Source organism: Scyliorhinus torazame, chromosome 14 (genome assembly GCF_047496885.1).
Source record: "Scyliorhinus torazame isolate Kashiwa2021f chromosome 14, sScyTor2.1, whole genome shotgun sequence".
Classification (NCBI taxonomy): domain Eukaryota; kingdom Metazoa; phylum Chordata; class Chondrichthyes; order Carcharhiniformes; family Scyliorhinidae; genus Scyliorhinus; species Scyliorhinus torazame.
Genome location: NC_092720.1, coordinates 60,232,734 through 60,255,285, shown reverse-complemented (window position 1 = coordinate 60,255,285; position 22,552 = coordinate 60,232,734). Strand labels below are relative to the sequence as shown.

General features: G+C 44.1%; 1 protein-coding gene across 4 annotated transcripts; it reads left to right on the top strand.

Moving 5' to 3' along the window:
- The first annotated feature begins 1,271 nt into the window (after positions 1 to 1,271).
- On the top strand, positions 1,272 to 22,270 carry b3gnt7 (UDP-GlcNAc:betaGal beta-1,3-N-acetylglucosaminyltransferase 7). Of its 4 annotated transcripts, none has more exons than XM_072474266.1 (3): positions 1,272 to 1,494; positions 18,131 to 18,213; positions 20,784 to 22,270. In XM_072474266.1, the coding sequence occupies exon 3, from the start codon at positions 20,795 to 20,797 to the stop codon at positions 22,049 to 22,051; it is 1,257 nt and encodes a 418-aa protein (XP_072330367.1). In that variant the 5' UTR covers positions 1,272 to 1,494; positions 18,131 to 18,213; positions 20,784 to 20,794; the 3' UTR covers positions 22,052 to 22,270. The 4 variants fall into 4 exon arrangements, with proteins under 4 accessions (XP_072330367.1, XP_072330366.1, XP_072330369.1 ...); XM_072474265.1 differs by having other exon boundaries at positions 1,273 to 1,494; positions 20,779 to 22,270; XM_072474268.1 differs by lacking the exon at positions 1,272 to 1,494 and adding an exon at positions 2,646 to 2,759.
- The last annotated feature ends 282 nt before the right edge of the window (positions 22,271 to 22,552 follow it).

Here is a 22,552-nt window from a genome sequence, read left to right as displayed (position 1 = left end):
GAGAGGTTATCTAAATCAAAACTATTAAATTATAAGGGGACTTGATTGGATAGCTACAGATAAGCTACCTCCTTTGGTGCAGGAACCCAGAAAAGGGAAGTATTTTAAAGTTAGAATTAGCCCATTTAGAAGTGAAATCAGGAAACACTTTCTTCACACGCAGTGGATGCAATTGAAACATTCAATATCAACAGATTTTATTAAGTAATGTCAAGGAATCAACGGTCAATAAAGTTGTGATTTAGATCTAACAATTTTGAGGGGCTGAATGGCCCTTATGGCTCTTATTTTTCCATGACAATTGAGTAACATTTGGAGAAAAAGCAAATTGGTTTGGATGCCAAGTGACTACTAGATCGGATCTGCTGTCAGCCCCCAGTGTGGAAAAGTGTGTTGAAGTTCAATGTCTGAAACCGAACCGTGACCCATGGTCCTTATAATTTTGCTAACCTTGGTAATTAAAGATAAAGGAACCTTTTGAAGTAAATGAAGGAGGGATGTTGGGAGATTCCATTTTGAGATATTTTCTCTTTTCTAATTTGAACAATACCTGTTCAAAATAAATCACTCCAAAACTAGCTACCAAATAGTGAAAAAAAATGACCCTGGCCTAATTTACCCTGGAAGTTCCCTCGCCAGAGCAAAATAGTTTGCCTCGTGGTTCCTTAATGTGGCACACTTGAAACCAGTAACTCACTAATAAAAATTTAACGGTTGTTTCAGCTCGTCAAAATCCAGCTGAGTGGGCAGACAGCAAATTAATATCTAATCCCCCCAAAAACAGCCTTGCCTGGATGAATTGGCACTCTATTGGGATAAAGTTGTTATAGTCCTTCGGGTCCCTCAGAAAATGGACACTTGCCTGGGTGAGACCAAATACTACTCGAATATTCTATGGTGGGATTTGACTGAATCTGGCCCTGCTCTCAGTCTTGACACACTTTCTTCCAATGGTTATCGGAGAATAATCCGTACCCAATCTGGTCAGGCACACGGGGGCCATTTGGAATCCCTGCACGATTACCCTGAGTGAAACCATGCGTCTCAGAGTAGGGGCTGAGTCTGGTTTTATACAAGAGTGATTGATGGTTTCCCAGAATCTAACCGCTGACTTAATCTCAGCTTCCTCAATATATAACTGAGCTAAATAATTAACTATTGTACAGAAATGAGACTCTGAAAAGTCAGGCAGCCAGCCAGATATCTGATAGGGCTGTTCAAAGCGAGGAGTGCCTTCTGACGTGCGCGGCACATTACTTCCGCTTGCTGCCTCTCGATAAGATAATGAACAGCCAGGCTAAACTGTTACTGACTTGCAGGCTGTGATTCCAGTTCCCACAGAGGCTGCCCTCGGGCTTGACTTCTAATCTTTTACATAAAACCAAAGGATTTCGAGAAAAGCCGGGGGGGAAATGAAGCCCCGAGTGGTTAAGTGCTCAGCGTCACTTACTTCGATATTTCTCTAAATTAAACTTCTGGATTGTTTTTTTTAAAGTAAGTGAAATCCTTCTATTTTTCTTTCCACAAGTGTAACATTGTGCTGGCACTGAGAGGTACTTTTAATGATGTGCTGGGAAGTCAGTCTTCGTTTTTTAAAAAATTAACTTTCTTTTAAAGGACTTAAATTGGGATGAAATGAAAACATCTCCGTCCCAATTCAGCGAATGTCGACAATGGTAAATGCCAGAACTGATGAACATTGAGCCGCGGTGATTTTAGTTTTGTGGTCAATCATAAAACGATGGTGTGGGTTTTGTGAAATACAGCGTGTGTGTGGTTTGAAAACCCCCAAATGCAGTTTCTGAGCACGCTTGTTCCCAATAACTCCAGTGTCTGATATTCACTTGCACCCTTTACACAAGTGATACCAACCTTTCTTCAATGTTGAAGAGGATTCGGAGCACACAGTAGGTTCCAGAACAAGTTTGAACTATTGTCAATACAGGACCACACCATCTCCCGTTGCACAGGGGCCTCCAGATCAAATGCTTTTTTTTATATAGATAATGCGAATTCGAGGTTCAGGGAGTGGATCAGAGTTAACTGATATAATTCCATCTTCATTATTAAAGTCGGGTGTTGTCAGTTTTATATTTTAAATATTCCTTCCAGTTAAATAACAATTGTAGCAAGTTGAGTAATTATTTAATATGTTGATTGATATACTAGTATGTTCATCCACATTCTCACAATGACCAAGCAAATTATTCTCTGATCCATCTTCCTCCAAGAAGCATTCTCTACATCCCTAGTTCGTCTACCTTTCTCGATCTCCTTCCTGTATTCACTCCTCTTCCCTTTACTTCACTTTCTCCTGACACCTCTCTCACTCCTTTGTGATTTAAAAAAAAAAAATCTTTATTGTCACAAGTATGTTAACATTGCAATGAAGTTACTGTGAAAATCCCTTAGTCGCCACACTCCAGCGCCTGCTCGGGTACACTGAGGGAGAATTCAGAATGTCCAATTCACCTAACAAGCTTGTCTTTCGGGACTTGTGGGAGGAAACCGGAGCACCCGGAGGAAACCCAGGCAGACACTGGGAGAGCGTGCAGACTCTGTACAGACAGTGACCTAGCCGGGAATTGAACCTGTGACCCTGGAGCTCTGAAGCAACAGTGCTAACCACTGTGCTGCCCAGTACTTATTGTCAGTGCAGGCTCAAAGGGCTTTTCGGTGCTGTACTGCTCTGATTCCACAATGGGGAATGAATTAATAACTGAATACAAGATCTCTCCACCAAAAGAGCCAAAGAAAAGGTGAGCAGATGTATTTGAATCCAGGGGTTGTTGGGACCTGGCGTTCTCTCCAAAAGCAAAGGGATTGAAGAGTACAAACAGCTAGCGATTTTGAAGAGCCTAAAGCCTGAATGTAGTATTGAGTTCCACACAAAGAGAATATGAAACTGATTTGCGAGTCTGCTGCCTGTTGTCAGGAAACAAAATACATAAAGACTAGCCACAGACTGTAGAATAATATGGTCAAAGAGGTGTGGCAGCAAATTGTTTCTTGACTGATGGTGCAAGAATAAGGAAATATCGATTTCAAGTTTAAATGTAATGGAGATCGAGAAATTTATTTTTTGTAGGTGGATGTTACACTTTTTTAATGGTGCTACAGAAACTGAAATAATGCCAACAGTGGGTGTTGGGTGATGCTGAAACAATGCCATCATTCGGCGGTGTGGGATGGTGATTGAAGTGTAAAGAGATGGAGGGATATGGGGAAATATGTTGAGCTATTTGCTAACATGGAGGATACATATCCATGGACTGATTGGTTAGTTGATTTTTGTATCATTTCCAAGTTGCTCTGTAACGTAAAGGTGATGTTTTGCCACAGGGCGATGTGTATGAGTGCATTTTACGATCCACTGCTGCTGACTAGATTAGGGTGAAGTGTGAGCTGAATGCATAACCCTTTACATCGCTATGACTCCCCCTAGAGCCTGCACACAGTGACACATGGCCCAAGGCGGAACTGCAATGGATCTCTGAGAAATTTAGTTCTTAATCTAGGTTAATAATCTTTATTCGTGTCAAGTAGGCTTACATTAACACTACAATGAAGTTACTGTGAGAACCCCTAGTCGCCACACTCCAGGGCCTGTTCGGGTATAAAAAGAATAATACAGCACAGGAATATGCCCTTTGTACCAGTCATGATACTAACCTGCCTCCAGTCAGAGGCCGAGCCTCACCGACAACAGCGTGTAAGGTCAGTGGGCGGAGCAGGATGGCACGCAAGGCATGTGCCACCTGCAAGGGGGCCGGGGCGCCCTGGAGGTAGCGGAAGGGCTCTAAGGGGAGGTAACTAAGGGCAGATAGGCTCATACTGTACACCATTAAAACAGAGTGTACTTCAGTTCACCGCCAGAGTGGTCGAGGCATCTGAGCCGCATTTTCAACAGTCTGATGCACCACTCGATGACAACCCAGGTGGCCACTTGGGCCTCGTTATATCAGGTTTCGGCAACAGTTTCCAGCCTCTGTACTAGCGACATGAGCCAGGACCTCCAGCGGGTACCCCTTATCCCCCAAGAGCCAACCAGTCATCCTAGGGTGTCCCTCGAAGATGCCAGGATCTCCAACTGCCCCAGGATGTAGCAGACTTGCAGGCTCCCTGGGAAGCGTGCACACACATGTGCACGGTCTTGAGGTAGTGGTGGACGTTCAGAGAGTGGAACCCCTTCCTGTAAATGAAGAGCACTCCAGTTCACGCAAGGTGAAGAGTGCCACCTATTACCCCCCTGGGTCTGGGGCATCCTGGTGGTGGCAGAGAATCCTACCCAGGCATCTCCATTGGCTTGGTTCAGGTCACAGTTTATATAGTCGGCTGCCCGGACATGTGACTTCATGGATGCACTTGTGGACTGTAGGTTGAGATACGCTGCACAGATCCCCGGGTCTGCAAGGGCATGGCTCAGGTGCTGCACCGTCCTGTTGAGGCGGAGCCTTCTGCGGCACATGCTGTCCAACATCTCCTCGAATGACCAAAGATGCCTGTACACCTTGGGCAGTTGCTAGCCTCCCCCTCTGGGTCCCTCACTGGCCTGACGGTTGGCGGGGCATCAAGAGTAGGGCTGGCCCCTGCATATGGGCTGCTGCCTCGAGCCTCTGTCAGCTCTGCCGCCACCGCCTTCGCCGCTTGGACTGCCACAAGGGCAGCTGTTGTAGGTTCCACTATACCGTCCATAATGTGATATCCATTCTGTTCTGGGGAGGTTCGGTGGGATGACGGGTAGCATCTGCGTTGCCCCTGGTATCGGTATACACAATCTGGGGGCGGGTGGCCTGTTGGACCTGCGGGCGCTGAGGCTCTTGCCCTCCAGCCCAGGGGCAACTCCCCATCGATGGCTCCTGTTCTCTTCTCTACCACCCCTCCCCCACCACCCAGCACTGGGTCAGCAGCTCCAGTGCACCCATGCTGATTGCTTGATTTCAAAGATGGCTACTTGCCTCCTTTGATCCCTGCACCGGCTATTGCGCTAACTTCATGTTTAAAAGGTGCCCGCTTGCTGGGCTGCTGGTTAGATCGTGGAAGGCTGTTAGGGTGTCTGTACCATTAACAAAATGGAGATTGGCCTTTATTGGTGATTATTGGCTTCTTGCCACATCATGATCTGGATCCCGCCAGCAGGAGCAGGCCAGTTTGATCGGAAACCATTTGGTACCCAGCGCGTATCCCAATTTCGGTGCCAAGCATGCCGGGCGCAATCAGACTGTTTGTGTGCATAGTGAACTTTACGTTACCAAAATCTTCCAGGGCAGATATAGTATCATCTGAGATCTCCCCACTGATGTGGTGACTTGATAACCCTTACGCACTTGCACGTATTGCAGGGCAGGCTGATACTGATCACCATCTGTCAGTAGCATGGTGAAGGTACAGCCATGTGAAATAAAAAGGCCCGCCATGCATGATGGCATGACAAGTTCTCAAACTCTCAGGCAATCCCTTCCATCTGAGGGTTGAGCATTCACAAGATAATGTGTGCAAGTCTCTTGCGGTCAATCATGAAACTGGAATAACCATGTTTTTGCAAATGAGAAACTGGAACAAAGATTGGTCTTGGACCCAAGAAGTTGTAGAAATTACTCCTGTCACTGAAGTAAAGGGCACTGCTCATCTGGCTTACTCTCTGTCTTCTAACCTGAAGGTGTAACACCGAAGGCGAGACAGCCTTGTAGAAGACAAAGATACTGTGCCATGTACTGGATTAGTGGGTCAATCTATACAAAGAAGTACAGACATCCGAGTGACGGTGATAACCTCCGTGCCAGTTATCAAAGGAGCACACGCTCTTTTTAAAATCTGCAAGTGGGAAATATTCACTGGAACAAGCAAATGCCCATAGGATAGAGCACAACTGAGCTATACTCGTGAGACAGATGGATGGGATGGGGGCACACAAGTTGCACAACACTGGCACCTGAGCTCATTGGCTGAGCTGCCTGTCAATCTGGATGATCTACATGCCAGATTGGCTGCTTTGGACACAGCCAGATCACTAAAACAACGAAGACCATCCAAATTGACGGGCTACTTGGCCAATAATTTGCTTTGAACAATCACAGGCTGAGAAGGGTACGGAATTCCCCAGTGCCTCTTTTTCTTGTTTACCTTGGACTGTCCTATTTTTGTTGAGCATTTCTTCACTCCAGCCTAGAGCTGGAGGCCGCTGCAGCTCAAAGCAAAGTAAAGCCTCCCTTCTGGTTTTTAGTTTACCCCAGAAGGCCCTCCCAACATCATCGTCCTCCAGTCAGTCAATCGTGTGACCTTGCTCCTTCACTACCTCTCCTCAAAGAGTGTAGCCCTTTCCCTGGTTTCCTACCTTCCTCCCTTGATAGATTTGTGGTTGGGGAGTGTGTACTACAAGAGGCAAACTATAATTGTTAAACAGAACTTCTTAGTTTGCTCCTGGTTCCCTGTCCCTGTTGGCAGGACTTGGGGCCTATAGTCTGAGTCTCTTTAGCCCTGCTTCTTAAGTGGAAAGACAATAAAGGTTGACTCGGCTGCTTGGCGTGTTTTATGGTTTTCTTTATTGCTCCTTTCTCTTTCGTTGCTCAGCAAGTAGCTTTTCGCACCTGAAACCTCATGCACCAATCAAATAAGTCACTTGCAAAATATACATTTGTAAATGGGTGCAATGCTTGATGTTCAAGTCTATCTTGCTTTTGTGAGTCTTACAGAAGCATTTAACACTGAGCAAGGGTGACCTCCACCAGGTACTGAGAAAACCCCAAGCTTCAGTCCCATGGACCTTCCATGATAACACGGACGGCACCATTCAGTTTGGCTTCACCTTGATAAGTGTGAAACAGGTCTGTCTTAGCTCCTATACTGGTATCGCTTTCTCTGTTCTACTGCCCTGTGCTTTCCCTGCTGATGTGATCAGTATGGGGAAACTCCACAATCGATTAAGACTGCATGCTAAACCGAACGTGGCATGTCCGGATCCGAGAAAATCTTATTCTGATGTCCCCCAGATGGAGCACCACCTCCAAAAGCTCATCATTTATTCCATTCCTGTGTCTCCCTCACCATTGATCTTAAGAAAACTAGTTATGAAACATGCAAACAAGGAGCAAGGGTAGGCCCCTCGCGTCTGTTTTGCCATTTAATATTGATAACTTCTTCTACATCTCTCCTACTCCTGTACCATGAATCGATCACCTCTGCCTTAAAAACGATTCAAAGACTCTGCTTCCACTGTCTTTTCCGGAAGAGTCCCAAAGGTGCTCAAATTGTGTAAATTGAGTGAGGTGGATAGTCAGCGAGACCTTGGTGTCCTCGTGCATCAGCAAGTTCACAAGTACAGCAGGCAGGTGTCCTCGTGCATCAGCAAGTTCGCAGGTGCAGCAGGCAGGTGTCCTCGTGCATCAGCAAGTTCGCAGGTGCAGCAGGCAGGTGTCCTCGTGCATCAGCAAGTTCGCAGGTGCAGCAGGCAGGTGTCCTCGTGCATCAGCAAGTTCGCAGGTGCAGCAGGCAGGTGTCCTCGTGCATCAGCAAGTTCGCAGGTGCAGCAGGCAGGTGTCCTCGTGGGTCAGCAAGGGCGCAGGTGCAGCAGGCAGGTGTCCTCGTGCATCAGCAAGTTCGCAGGTGCAGCAGGCAGGTGTCCTCGTGCATCAGCAAGTTCGCAGGTGCAGCAGGCAGGTGTCCTTGTGCATCAGCAAGGGCACAGGTGCAGCAGGCAGGTGTCCTCGTGCATCAGCAAGGGCGCAGGTGCAGCAGGCAGGTGTCCTCGTGCATCAGCAAGGGCGCAGGTGCAGCAGGCAGGTGTCCTCGTGCATCAGCAAGGGCACAGGTGCAGCAGGCAGGTGTCCCCGTGCATCAGCAAGGGCACAGGTGCAGCAGGCAGGTGTCCTCGTGCATCAGCAAGGGCGCAGGTGCAGCAGGCAGGTGTCCTCGTGCATCAGCAAGGGCACAGGTGCAGCAGGCAGGTGTCCTCGTGGGTCAGCAAGGGCACAAGTACAGCAGGCAGGTGTCCTCGTGCATCAGCAAGGGCACAGGTGCAGCAGGCAGGTGTCCTCGTGCATCAGCAAGGGCACAGGTGCAGCAGGCAGGTGTCCTCGTGCATCAGCAAGGGCGCAGGTGCAGCAGGCAGGTGTCCTTGTGCATCAGCAAGGGCGCAGGTACAGCAGGCAGGTGTCCTCGTGCATCAGCAAGGGCACAGGTGCAGCAGGCAGGTGTCCTCGTGCATCAGCAAGGGCACAGGTACAGCAGGCAATGTTGATGTTGGCCTTTATAGCACGGGAATTTGACTATATGAATAGGGATGTTTACTGCAATAAGGCATTGGTGAGGTCACACCTGGAGTATTGTGAGCAATTTTGGTGTCCTTAATCTGAGGAAGGATATTCTTGCTGTGGAGGGAGTGCAGCGAAGGTTTGCCAGGCTGATTCCTGGGATGGTGGGAATAAATTGGTTAGTGAGAGATGATCTCTCGACAGGATTAGACCGGGTAGATTCAAAAATGTTCCTGATGGGCGAGTCCAGAACTAGGGGTCATAGTTTGAGGATAAGGGGTAAAGCTTTTGCGACTGTGGTGAGGAGAAATTTCTTTACCCAGGGAGTGGTGAATCTGTGGAATCACTACCACAGAAAGTAGTTGAAACCAAAATGTTTGTGTAATTTCAAGAAGGAATTTAGATCTAGCTCCTGGGGCTAAGGAATTATGGGTGGGGGTGGGATCAGGGTATTGAATTGGATGATCAGCCGTGATCATAATGAATGGCAGAGTAGGCTCGAAGGGCCAATGGCTTCCTCCTTGTCTGTTTTTGAGTGGGCAACCCTTTATAAACAGTGACCCCTAGCTCTCGAATCTCCCACAAGAGGAAACTGTGTGTTCCTGCCTCTGATCAGGGTCTAATGAAGCAGTACATAGCGACAATCAAGCACAGAGAACCTATGCCTTGAGTATGTGCACAGGATGGAAGAGGCCGCATTCCCAGCGGGAGGCAGCCATGCTGCGCGACCCAAAGGACTCTCTCAGCTCTGATTTCGGGATGTTGACAAAAGTGACATGAAAGCCCTGCGCATCGTGGTAAGTGGGGAAACTAGCTGAAATGGCGACAGCTGTGGGGGCAGAGTTGTCAGACACCAGTCTTGCAAACAAGGCATCAACAAATCTTCTGGTTAAAACCCCACCAGTTCCCCCCCACCCCTCCCTCTCTCTTTCTCTCTTTCCCCCCCCCCCCCCCCTGCCCCAGCAAATGACTGGTGAGAGGAACACCCTACTCAGCGGCCAAAGCAATAGCAGCACAGTGACAGCCAAAAGAATGACTGGTTGTAAATGCCTTGAGGTAGCTTCTATATTGCTGACTGGAGGCAACATAGTGTCCTGCATCTTTTACTATTGTTGCTGATGCTCAGATTTTGTGTAAATCGGTTGCAAGCTGGCTTGTCGGAATTCGCAAAGACTGGTGGTGAGGAAGCCATGCCTTTTCAATGTAATCTCACACCAGCAAATTCTTGCCATATGTACTAGGTAAGTATAGACAATGGAAGGTCTTTTAGTGTGGTGGATAGCATCCTGCCTTTGAGCCAGAGTCCCACTCCAGTATTGGCCATGCAAGAGTGTTCATAATGTAGCGAAACGGGTTGGTTGATCCCCACAGTTCTCTGGCCGGCAGTAAGAGTGGGAGAGAGCGCTGGTCAGCCAAACTTGGTGCAGTGGTGCCCCTCAAGCTAAAGCTAATGACCTGTTTCAGGAAAGATCGAAAGACTGACCATGGAAAACATAAGCATGCATCTTAGACTGTGGCCCCTGCTTCTGGACACACCCACCATCAGGAACACCTTCCTGCATCTACCCCATCTAGTCCTGTTAGAATTTTAAAGGTTTCTGAGATCCAGCCCCCCACCCCCATTCTTCTGAATTCCAGCGAATACAATCCTAACTGATTCAATCTCTCCTCGTACAAAGCCTTTGCTGCACTCCCTCTAGAGCAAGAACATTCTTAAGCCCTATAAAATTTCAGCAAGACATCCCTGTGGTGTTCAGTGTGATTCTTGTTCTCAGGATGGATGTTGTAGTGTTCACAAAGACCGCAGAGCTAAGTTCATAAACAAAGCTAACATTTATTTACACTACTTAATTATGCTCGACCACTTACTCTAAAAGTAAACAATAAGCTAATCTACAATCTAATGCTCAACTACACTAGTTTCAATCAACAATCATCTAATACTGTACTGAACTCTCTTTCACTGCTCTCCTCTCCAGCTCTCTCCCAGAAGTCTGTGAGTCGCTGCTGTATATAGCTCCATCTAGTGGTTAATGATGATATGACAATCCTTTGTTATCTGTACATTTCCTATAATGTCACAATCCCTGCTCCTGTACTCTAATTCTCTCACTGGCCAATGTACCATTTGCCTTCTTTACCACCTGCATGCTTACCCTCAGTGACTGGTGTACGAGGACACCCAGGTATCATACACATTTCCCTCTCCTAATTTATGGTCATTCAGATAATAATCTGCCCTTTTGTTTTTGCTACAAAGTGATAACCTGTCATTTCTCCAAATTTTACCGATCTACCATTCATTTGCCCAATCACTCCACTTGAAGGATATCTGCATCCTCCTCACAGCTCACCCTCTCACACAACTTGGTGTCATCTGCAAGTTTGGAGATATTGCATTTCATTCCCTCGTCTAAATCATTAATATATATTGAGGATAATTGGGGTCCTAGCACCAATCCCTGCGGTACCCCACTAGTCACTGCCTGCCAATTTGAAAAGCATCTGTTAATTCCTACTCTGTTTCCTGTTTGCCAACCAGTTTTCTATTCATCTCAATACCTCCAATCCCATGAGCTTTAATTTTACACACTAATCTCATGCGGGACTTTGCCAAAAGCTTCTGAAAGACCAAGTATACCACATCCACTGGTGCCCCTCATCATCTCTTGTCCTTGTTTTCGATGTTGGATTCTTTCCAGCAGACTGTCCTCCCAGCATGCCTCAGCATTCAAAGCTACCGGTGTACAGTTGCTGATGTTTCTGCTGGAAGACCTTCATTCATTCAGAACTCGCAGGCAGTGGGATCTCTTCTGGAGGAGCACTTTAACCTTTACTGGGCCCTCAACTCAAAAGGATCACCTTCAGGCCTGTTCAGGACAGTAACTTCATTGAAGCCTACTTGTGACAATAAGCGATTATTAATAATTATTACTATTTCTTTGTCTCCCCTCCAACCCAGCTCCTAGCCCAAGTTTTTAACCTCGCTCCTTTCTGCAGTTTCACCAAAATATCCCCCAGCCTTAACTGGGAAAGAAAACTTACACAGGATTTTTAGATAGATTTCAATATCTAGAGAGAGAGAATTGGAGAAGCTTCTTCCAGCTGATCTCAAAGCAAAATTGAAAACAACCCAGTCTTACTAGGGCGAAAGACATTGGTTCACCATGGGCTATAGACAAAGCCCAATACTTTGAGCCAGTTCATTGGCTGCCAGCCAAGTCCATCAACCTGAGTCATCACTGATGTCAGTCTAAGCATTCTGGCATCTGCTTGATTGAATTAAAGGCAGCACAACTCTTTGGAATCTGCCACATTCCCACTTTCTCTCATCACCCTTGATGCCATTAAAATCTGTAAATTACCTATCTCTTGAATGCTCCATCTCTTTTTTTTCACTGCTCTATAGTAGTGGTTTCTGAAAATTGTGTTGGCGATTACCCTCCAGATGGCATGCAAAGATGCATTTCCTTGTGCAATGCCAAGGTCATGCAAGCAGACTGGCTCCGCCAAGTGATGACACAAGTTGATATAACAGCAATCTAGCTTTAAGAGCGAGGTTGATGTAAGATTATTGATTGTTCTCAGGTTATTGTGATTTTACACATTAAAATACACACGTTTGAAACCTGTTCAGTTCTGAAAAATATATGTACTGTTTGTTGCCTTAAATTTTAATTTATTACCTCTAACAAAAAGCAGCAAAGAGTTTCCTTAAGTTGAATGAGGGGACCTAATAATACAACAAAAGGGTGATATCTGATATTGGTGACCTCGTTCTGCAATCATCGCAATTTAATTTGTGATTAGATTAGTTTTCCAGCTCCAATCAACTTTTGGGTGTTATTTAACATCGAGATACCTTAAGGGCATGTTTGAATGTTCTTATTGCCCTACTAAATTTCAGAATGCCTTCTTAGAATTTAGTGGAACAATGGAAATGATCCTTAGAGTTGTGAGCAGGTGTGGTACTGTTACAATGTATTATTGTTTGCTGCAGTTGAAAAATATTTAACTCTTCTGACGGCTCATTAATTATTTAATGTTACAGAACTTTCAAATTATAGTTTTGACTCCATGTGACCTATTGGTATTTTGGAGCTGTAATTACTACAACTTCAAACAATTTCTTCTATAATCTCATTTACTGCCTTGGGACAGCACTTTCTTCTTCTCTCCTTGCCCTTCCATCCAATTCAGAGTTGTTGGTATTAATGCTTGAATATTGTTTCTCTTCTAATCATGTAAATGTTTATTTTTGTTGCTTAGACAAAAATGCAGCATTGTACACATTGGAACTGAAATGTCATATTTAATGTTGACTTTTTTGGATATGAAGCAATAAACCTTTTTCTATTGAATGTTTTTTAAATGAGCTCAACGTGATGCTTGACCAGCCTTGATATAAATTAGAAAAGGTATGGAGGTACCCGCACTCTGGATTCTTGTAAAACACAATGAAAGGTGTATAAGGGTGTTGCTCATACAATCAAGATAGTGATCTTCCCAAAGCCCGCACAAACACTCCATGTGACTCTCAATCAGCAAGATTGTATTCCCAGATACACAACACCCCTCTCTCTTTACTTCTTAGTGCAACAACAACAATTAACATCCCACGTCACTGTCAGTGTGGAGTTTGCACATTTGCCCTGTGTCTGCGTGGGTCTCTCCCCCACAACTTAAAGATGTGCAAGGGTAGGTGGATGGCTGCGCTAAATTGCCCCATGAATTGGGTACTCTATTTTTTGGAAGAATTTGACGTTCTTGAACACTGCTACTTGTATCCTCACCCTTTCTGTAGATGGTACTTAGTCACTTTGGTATCTGTCACCTTAGTCATTGAAACTTCCTCTGAAACAGAATCTGAACTCGTCACTGTCTCTGATCTCCATTCCAAAGGACCGATCTTCTAAATGTAGATCCTCTTGGAAGTTTTCTAAACTCTTCTTCGTGGAGCAAGTAACTGATCAGCATGATGCCGCCAAAGACTTTCATTGTCCATCTGTAGATGTATGAAATTGGAACTGTCTTCTCCCTGATCATAATTGGTAGCTAGTTCTTAGTGGTGTAATTCCTAGCGAACACTCCCTCCTAGCAATTTGTATTTCAGGTGGAGTAAACGAATCAAACTGTGTTCATAGTTTTCTCTTGAACAGCAGCATTGCCAGTGAACTTTTGTGTGGTAGCATGTAAGTGTTCCAATAGTGTACTTTTGGTAATGTTCCCTGGTCCTTTGCTGGAATGTTTTAGTTTGCACAAAACGTTCAGCTATCCATTCATTGCTGGATGATGTGGAGCTGCCTTGATATGGTTGTTCCCTTTCAAGTAGTCGACTCCTGCGAAGCAAAGTGTGTACCAGCATCACTGACGAGCCGCTCCAGTGTTCCAAATCTTGCGAATACCTCCTCTATTTTCGCAACGGTCTGCTCAGTCGTCGTTCATGACTTCTGGCCATTTCGAGTGTGCATCCACAAACACCCAGAACATGTGAGCCTCCAATGGACCAGCATCATTAATGTGTATTCCCTGCCATGGCTGAGTCAGCCATTTCCCCCAGATACAATGGCTGTAATGTGGAGTGTTCCTTGGTTTTGCACAAGATTGGCATTGCCCATGGGCATCATGGTGGCACAGTGGTTAGCATTGCTGCCTATGGCGCCGAGGACCCGGATTCGAATCCCAGCCCTGGGTCACTGTCCATGTGGAGTTTGCACGTTCTCCCCGTGTCTGCGTGGGTTTCATCCCCACAGCCCAAAGATGTGCAGGTTAGGTGGATTGGCCATGCTTAATTGCCCTTAATTGGAAAAAATAATTGGGTACTCTAAATTTATTTTATTTAAAAAGATTGGTATTGCCCAACTTTCTCCAAGTTTAGTGTCTAATCCTGGCCATCAAAAATAATTGCATGCTAATTCCTTCATCCTTGCCACACCAGAATGTCCCTCATACAGTTGGTTTAGAAGTCTTCTACGTAATCACATAGATTCCCCACAATAGAACTCCATTCTTTACTGTCAACTCAAGTCTCCATGTGATGAAGTTTGGATTTTTCTTCTGAACATCTGGCAGCGTATCCTTTTGGACCAAGTCCATCACCTTCCCCCATCGCTGGATCAGTTCTTGTATATCTTTGAGCTTGAGAAGAAGTCACAGGTACACTATCCACGAGTATTAATCATCATCTGAGTCATGCTTGACTTGTAACAGCAATTGTAATAAAATATTGTAACTGTGTGCCAACAATATCCATGACCACCTTTACCATCGACTAGCTGCCATAGCAGGTATGCCTTTTATAGGGCCTGAAGATTGTAGTCCAGGGTCGATCTGTCGAGAGTAAAATGATGCCCATGGATATAATGGTGGAACCTTATACCAAAATGATATTCAAATCTTCTAGCTGAGTGTCCACATGGGAGCGCATGAAGCAAATGCTATCGGGTGTCCGCTCCTGAAGGCAAAATGTCCAAGACCACCGCACCAACACCATAGGGTGAGGCATCGCAAACCAGTTGCAACTTTTTGGATGACAATGTAAAGCTTCTTCACATCACTTCATGCATTTTCAAACTCTTCTGACCAGAGCCATGCCTGTTTTTGAGAGGCATCAATGTGTGTAAAATACTTTAATCGTGTTACTAAATTCGGCACTAAATTACTATAATAATTGATCAATCCTAAAAACTGCCTTAATTATCAGATTTTGAGGACATGGCAGTTCTACGATTTTGGGCTCTTGTGTGAAACATTTTTGTCTATTTAATATGACTAGGGTAGTTGATGGATGACTTGGTGACTTGAAAAAGTCACAGATGTGGCTCTGTAACCGCTTCAGGATGGCTTCCAAATTCACCAAGTGTTCCTGTTCACTCGAACTGGTGATTGAGTGTGCCATCTCAACAACATTCCACTCCATTCAATCCACTGAGAATTTAATCCATGGATCGTTTAAAAAGAGCAGCAGATGTTATTCCATAAGGAAGTCTTCTGTAATGGAACAGACCTTTGTGCATCGCTATGGTGTGTAGTGACTGTGATTCGGCATGCCAAATTGATTTGCAGATAAGCGTGTGAAATTTTACTGAATTGCTGTCCTCCAGGAAAGTCCGGCAAGCAAGTCTTCAATCAGCAGCAGTGGATACTGACTCTGCCTAACACTGGGTTAATAGTTTTAAAATTCTCCACAGATTCTCAGCCATCCCTTTTTAATATGACTGGTGTCACCCAATCACTTGTAGCACCAGGTTCAATAACCAATGTCCTTGCTGATCTGACTAGTTCTTCAACTTCAGGCTTGGTAGCACATAGTACAGCTCTAGCTTTGAGATATTTGGGGTGTGCTCTCTGGCTTAACTTTTAGGCGTAGTTTGTCACCAATCATAGAGCTATCATCGATCATCTTCTCGTGCTACTTCAGAAGTTGCTCTTTGATTCCACTAATTGATTGACTTGTTTCCCAGTTAAGCCTAATCTAAGCCAACCATGCTTTGCCAAATTGGGCAGAAAAGGTTTTCCATGGACAACATGTAAAGGTAACTTCACTGTCTTTCCATTTGCTTCTACTGTTACCATAATATATCCTTTTAATGGTAAAACTCTTTGGTGTATGTCCTTCGGATCACATTGGACAGTTTTAAAGGCAGAAGTCTGAGCTTTTGATAAATAGTCTCTGGTATCAGTGATACAGCTTAACTCGCACCACTTCCATTTTAATCTCAACTTCTTTTGGTGTAGGAGAATTTTTCTGAGCCCAATACATTTTGTCAATGTGGCCCTTCTTGCCAAGTATTTGATTTACTCCCAACATTTCCATGCTTGTGTCCAACCTGTGTACAATGGTGAAATGGCTATACCTTTGCAGCCTTGTCCCTTGAGAGATCCATTTTGTGGATCTTCGCCCCAGTCCGTGTCTGCAAAGCTTCTTTCCTTACAAGCTCCGTAGAGGTGGCAACTTGCACAGCAGCTTTCGGAATTATTTCACTCGAAGGCGGCACAATGGTTAGCACTGCTGCCTCACCGCGCCAGGGACCCGGGTTCAATTCCATCATCCGGTGACTGTCTGTGTGAAGTTTGCATGTTCTCCCAGTGTCTGCATAGGTTTCCTCCCGGGTGCTCCGGTTTCCTCCCGCAGTCCAAAGATGTGCAGGTTAGTTGAATTGGTCGTCCTAATATTGCCCAAATGGTTAGGTAGGGTTGTGGGGATAGGGGAGAGGGAGTGGCCTAAGTAGGTGCTCTATACGAGCAAGGGCTGGTGCAGACTTGATGGGCCGCAGGGATTCTAGTAAGCAACTTCTTTATTGCTTCATGCTTAATCCAAAACCAGTCTGTCTCTAAGGGTATAATCCAAGTGTTGTACAAAATCTAGATAATCTTCTTCAAGATACAGTTTAAATGGTTTCACCATCTTCCTGACTATAAGGTTCTGATTCGACGAACATTCTGCAATCAGTAATGGTTTAGGAGAGACATGTCCTTCTAGATTTTTATTAACTCATTAACCATAATCTAAGACCTCTCCCACCCGGCTTACTCATCTTCCAACTTCTTCCGTCGGGCAGGAGATACAAAAGTCTGAGAACACGCACGAACAGACTCAAAAACAGCTTCTTCCCCGCTGTTACCAGACTCCTAAACGACCTTCTTATGGACTGACCTCATTAACACTACACCCCTGTATGCTTCACCCGATGCCGGTGTTATGTTGTTACATTGTGTACCTTGTGTTGCCCTATTATGTATTTTCTTTTATTCCTTTTCTTTTCATGTACTTAATGATCTGTTGAGCTGCTCGCAGAAAAATACTTTTCACTCTACCTTGCTGCACGTGACAAATAATAATTCAATCCAATTCAGGAGACCAAGATTCTGTTTTACAGCCAAGAAGCATTGCGAACTTTGGGCCTTCGAGTATCTGATCAGCTGTTTAAAAATAATTGGAATCTTAATAATTCTCATCAAATGCAACCCAGGACACCTGTTTTTCCTGCCGTTTTTGGATCCCAGCTCCTTGGGTCAACACCGAGATAGGGATGGGCAAGGCTGTGAAGAGATTTGAAAGCAAAAATTAGAATTTTAAAATTGTGGTGTTTGAACAGAAGCCAGTACAAGTCTGGTGAGCACGGTGGAGATGGGATGGCTCATCATCGTCTCCATCATTGCCAGCTAACTTTGGCACATAACCATGAATTGATTTGCATTTTTATTATAGAACTGTACCTGATTCTCTGTTGGCTGCACTCCACCTAGCTGGGCCCGATGGCATCATTGTCTCTCAAATACATCAATCTTTGTAAACATTTCTTTAATAAAAGGAAGTGATAGAAATCCAATATGAAGAATTCACAACTGAGATAAAATGGGCAGCTTCCTGTTCTAACTATTTATTTGTGTGCAAGTTCGATGCACAAAACAAGTATCTCACATTTATACTTACTAGGTGAGGTAGATTTCCTTTTACAGAACATAATTGATTTTGAGATTCCGTTAATGTAAAATTCTCATTATTCTTGTACAGCTAAAATAATGTCTTTTTTTTTTTTTTTTTTTTGTCCTCTTCCTCCCCTTCCTCCAATTTTTCAGACTGTGCGTGATCAAAAATAACGTGTCATCTCTCCTTTAATCTCTCCCAAGTCACCAGCAATTAGGTCTCCATTTAAGAAAGTGTATCTTCAGGCACCATGCAACTAATCTGGGAGAAAAGCTGATACCATTTGTAGTGACACCTTTGAAGTAACCTCCAACATATTATCCAGTTGTCCAGCAATTGGTTGAAGGAACAAATTCTGGCTTGAGGGTGAAGTTTTATTAGTCGATTATTAATGGCTTGGCAGCGTCAGCAAGTTTATATTTTAATTGCCTTTTTTCCCTCCTTCTGAAAGGTGACCTTCTGCAGTTGAACGTGGGTACGAGCAGGTTCCAAACTATTTGGGTACTTATTGACTATTAGGAGCTGGAGTTTAAGGTTCGTTTCATTATTGTTAAATTCCAGACTTTTTTTTAAAGTATGTGAATTTGCTGCAGAGGTTTGAGATGGTGAAACAATTTATGTGCACAATTTTAATGTGCACAATTTTAATGTGCTGTTTCGGGTCAGGCATGAAGCCTCCTGCACAAATCAGTCTACATTTTGTATTGGAAGGTTTGTGAACCACATAAGCTGTCCTGAAGAGCAAGAACTAAGTCCAAACAAAACTGTCCACACATGATCAGGAAGTTGGGCCACTCCATGCAATACTATTTGCAAAACCATGGGCAAATGTCACATGAAAAATCCTCCATTAATGTGTCCAACCCTATACCTGTCTAAAATGTGAACCAGGAAGAGCGGCACCATGGAAAGTTCTCCCCCTAGACCTAGACCAGTGATGGGTACCGTAGGCTCGTGACTGGGCTACATGAGTGCCCTCCTTCATCGCAAGATGGAAATCTGGCACGTATACTAACTATGGCTCAATGAATAAGAAAACCATTTACATACCAAATATTTCATAACTAGTTATGGAAAACCCTCTCCCTTAATTGTACTATCAACTTCACTCTGGTAAAAATAAAAAATTGCACTTTGGACACAGGGAGCGCGTGGCTCTCGCATGTGTGCAGTCAGCATGCATCTCACTTCATTTGTCCTTGCTTTATGTGCGATCACTTCAGTCATACCAGTAGGAAAATAAACTGTGGATGGAAATCAGCAGAATGTGACAACCCTATGCGTGGGCAGCCATCAACAAGTTGTATTGTGGGCTGCACTCAAAACCCAGATGTGCTCTGGCTCCCAGGCCACAGGTTGTCCTGAGCGAATCAGCAGCTGGAGGATTAGCACAAGGGCAGATGGCTACATTGCCATAATAATGTTTACTGAGCTGGTAGTCCAGTTCTGACAAGAGGTCATCAGTCTGAAAGGCTAACTTTCTCAACAAATGCTGCCTCACCTGAAGGGATTTTTCTAGCATTTGCTATTTTTCATTTTGGATTTCCAGCATCTGTAGTATTTTTTTGTTCAAAGTAGTTTACAGGCCCAGGGCTGTTTGAGTTCAAATCCTTCGATGGCAGTCTTGAATTTGAATGCAGATTTTAAAGATAACCTCCTTCTGTGATTATAAATGTTCTATTTGGCCCATTGTGCTTTGAGTTATTCAGCCTGTTTCCACTTTCCGCTCCTGGTCTGTTGCTCTAGGTTATGGCATTTCTAGTGCATGTCCAAGTATTTTTCTGTCATGCATGCAGTGAGTTCCAAACCTTTTACCATCCTTCTGGGCAAAACATTTTTCTCCTTGAGCTCCCATCTAATCCTCCTGCCAATTACTTTAAATATATTCCCCCTTTTGTGTTTGACCTTTCTGCAAGGGGAAAAGGTTCCTTCCTATTGACACTGTTTAGTTCCCCCATAATTTTATACATTTTAATTAAATGTCTCGGTTACAAAGGAAACAAACCCACTTTATCCAATGATCTTCTCTAGTCCTGACAACTTCCTAGTAAACTTGTTTCTGTACACTCTCTAGTGTGATCGCATCCTTTGTCGGTGAGGAGAACTGCACACACTACTCTAGCTGTCGCCCAACAAATGTTTTACACAATTCTAGCATAAACTCCCTACTCTTAATTCCATACATTTTAGGAAAAGCATCCATCTGCTTTTATGAACCATCTGATCTATTCATCCTTGTATCTTCAGGGATCTGTGGACATGCACTCTGTTCCCCCACACTCTTAGTAACCTACCATTTATTGTTTGTCCTCACCATACTCTCTGGATTGATCTCCATTTGACCTGTTCTTCTCCGACTAATTTATTGACTTTCTGCAGCTTTCTTTCTCACTAATAACGCCACAACTATTTTGTATCATCTGCAAATGCCTCCCCATTGTCAAAATCACTGATCTGTACCTCAAAAGAAAAGGGAAGTCACCAAAACACCAGTCCATCATTGCCCTTTGACTCCTACCTCTGAGACAATTTAGGATCCACTTTGTCGGATCCGATGAGTTTGTGTCCGATCCGATGAGTTTGTATCTCTCTGACCCGCCTGCCATTTGGGTCCTTGTCAAAGGCCTTGGTTTCCATCATGCACGACCATCATTCTGCCTTGTCTACCTCATCACTCTGTCTTGTCTACCTCAAATGTGTAATCATTAGTCAGACATAACGTTCCCTTAATTGATTTGTGTCTTTCCAAATGAACATTTCCACTGTCCCTCGATGTTTTTTGATGATTTATCCATTACTGAAGTCCAGCTGACTGACCTAAATTATTCAACCTAACTTTCCTTTTCAAACAGCATTGCAACATTGGCAGTCATAAATAAAATGGAGATTGGTAAGGGTGGCCTTTAAATTTGAAGGCCAAAGCCTTTGGCCAGGTCTCCAGAGCTATGGGTAAAATGTTGATGGCTGATTTTATGTATGCAGTTACTCCTTTTCACTAACTTTGAGGGAGGGGAAAGGATGATGTTTATATTTTAATTGTAGTTTATTATACTCTCAACTATCTGGATATTTCAATTAAACTATTTCTATTTTATTAAGCTCAGAAAACATTCTGATGAAGATGTGCATTCGAAAGCTGAGACTATTAAAGGTTTGCTGTATCATCTCTTTCGTGACTCTGATAACCTTGACTGTGCTGCAAAGAAGCAGCAAAACTAGCCAGGAATTACAGAATATCTCTCCTAGATCAAGTTCTGCAGAGGACAGACTGGTTTCCACTTTTCTGAATTTGTTTGTGCCCAAGGACAACTTTTGGAGTTATCAAAAAACTGAGCCCATCACCACAGAGACACGTATGGTAACAGCAGCAAAGAGAGAGACTAAAGAGTGGGATGTGGTGACTGCCAACTGCACTCCTAACAGCAACTTCACTCAGGCTGACTGGTTCAATGGCTTGGAGCCAAACTTTAAAGAGTTCTTACAATACAGACACTGTAGGTATTTTCCAATGATTCTTAACCATCCTGAGAAATGCAGTGGTGATATCTACCTTTTATTAGTTGTTAAGTCTGTCATAACACAGTATGATCGAAGGGAGGCCATCAGGAAAACATGGGGCAAAGAAATAGTGATGGATGGGAAGCATGTTAAAACCCTATTCCTTTTGGGGACCTCCTCCAGTGGAAATGAAAAGTTCCACCATCAGAAATTACTGGAATATGAGAACATTATCTATCGGGATATACTTCAATGGGACTTCTTGGACACATTCTTCAATCTCACCTTGAAAGAGGTTAACTTTCTCAAATGGTTTTCCACATATTGTGAGAATGTTGAGTATATTTTTAAAGGTGATGATGATGTGTTTGTCAGCACGGAGAATATCCTTGAGTTTCTTAATGTACCCCCAATTACAAATCTCTTTGTTGGCGATGTCCTGCAGAGGGCTCGACCCATTCGAAGAAAGGAAAATAAATATTACATACCTGAAGCTTTGTATAATAAAACCTACTATCCACCATATGCAGGTGGCGGTGGATTTTTAATGGCTGGAACACTTGCAAGGCGATTGTACAAAGTTTCAGAAAGCTTAGACTTGTACCCCATTGATGATGTTTTTCTGGGGATGTGCCTGGAAGTGTTCAGCTTAACTCCCATTCACCATCGGGGCTTTAGGACCTTCGGAATTGTGAAAAACAAAAGCAGTAAAATGAATAGAGAGCCTTGCTTCTATAAAAGCATAATGGTGGTGCACAAGCTGCTTCCAGCAGAACTTCTACGAATGTGGCAAGTTGTGCACAGCAACATTAGTTGTTCAAAAAAAATGGGAGTTTCTATAGGAGCTTTCCCAAAACCCCTCCAAGGTTTATGAGTGTGAGTTGTAATGGAAAAGCAAGATTCTGTATCAAATTAAAAACCCTACGCACAGGAGATCTGAGAGTGGCAATCTCGGCCAGAATACCAGTCTGCTCCTTTTCATCCGGGGTGTGGGAGATTAGGATGGATCGGGTCAGGTAGGGTAGTTGGTAGGTAGGAGTGGGGCTGTGATTGAGGATAGTCGGGAGCATAGTTGGGGGGGGGGGGGGGGGGGGAGAAGGGGGAAGAGGAGACCTAGTGAAAGGGGAAAAATATACAAAACTTCATTTTGGTATCCTTATTTGTGTACCATTTTTTTACCTAACGACACTTAGTGTAGTTAAATAGCCTCTTCTTTCGGGAAAATATTTTAGATTTGGGTCTGTTATTACCGAGCTCCTTGCACACGAGAACAAAGGTACAGTCTTATCTGGATAAACAGATTTTGCATTCTCGATATAAAGAAATGAAAGGTACTACTATAATGAATTATAAAAACCTAAAGATTTAAATCCTC

What these genes read in the sequence shown, in the direction of transcription:
- b3gnt7 (XM_072474266.1), top strand. Translation starts at nt 20,795, where the DNA reads ATGAAGATGTGCATTCGAAAGCTGAGACTATTAAAGGTTTGCTGTATC.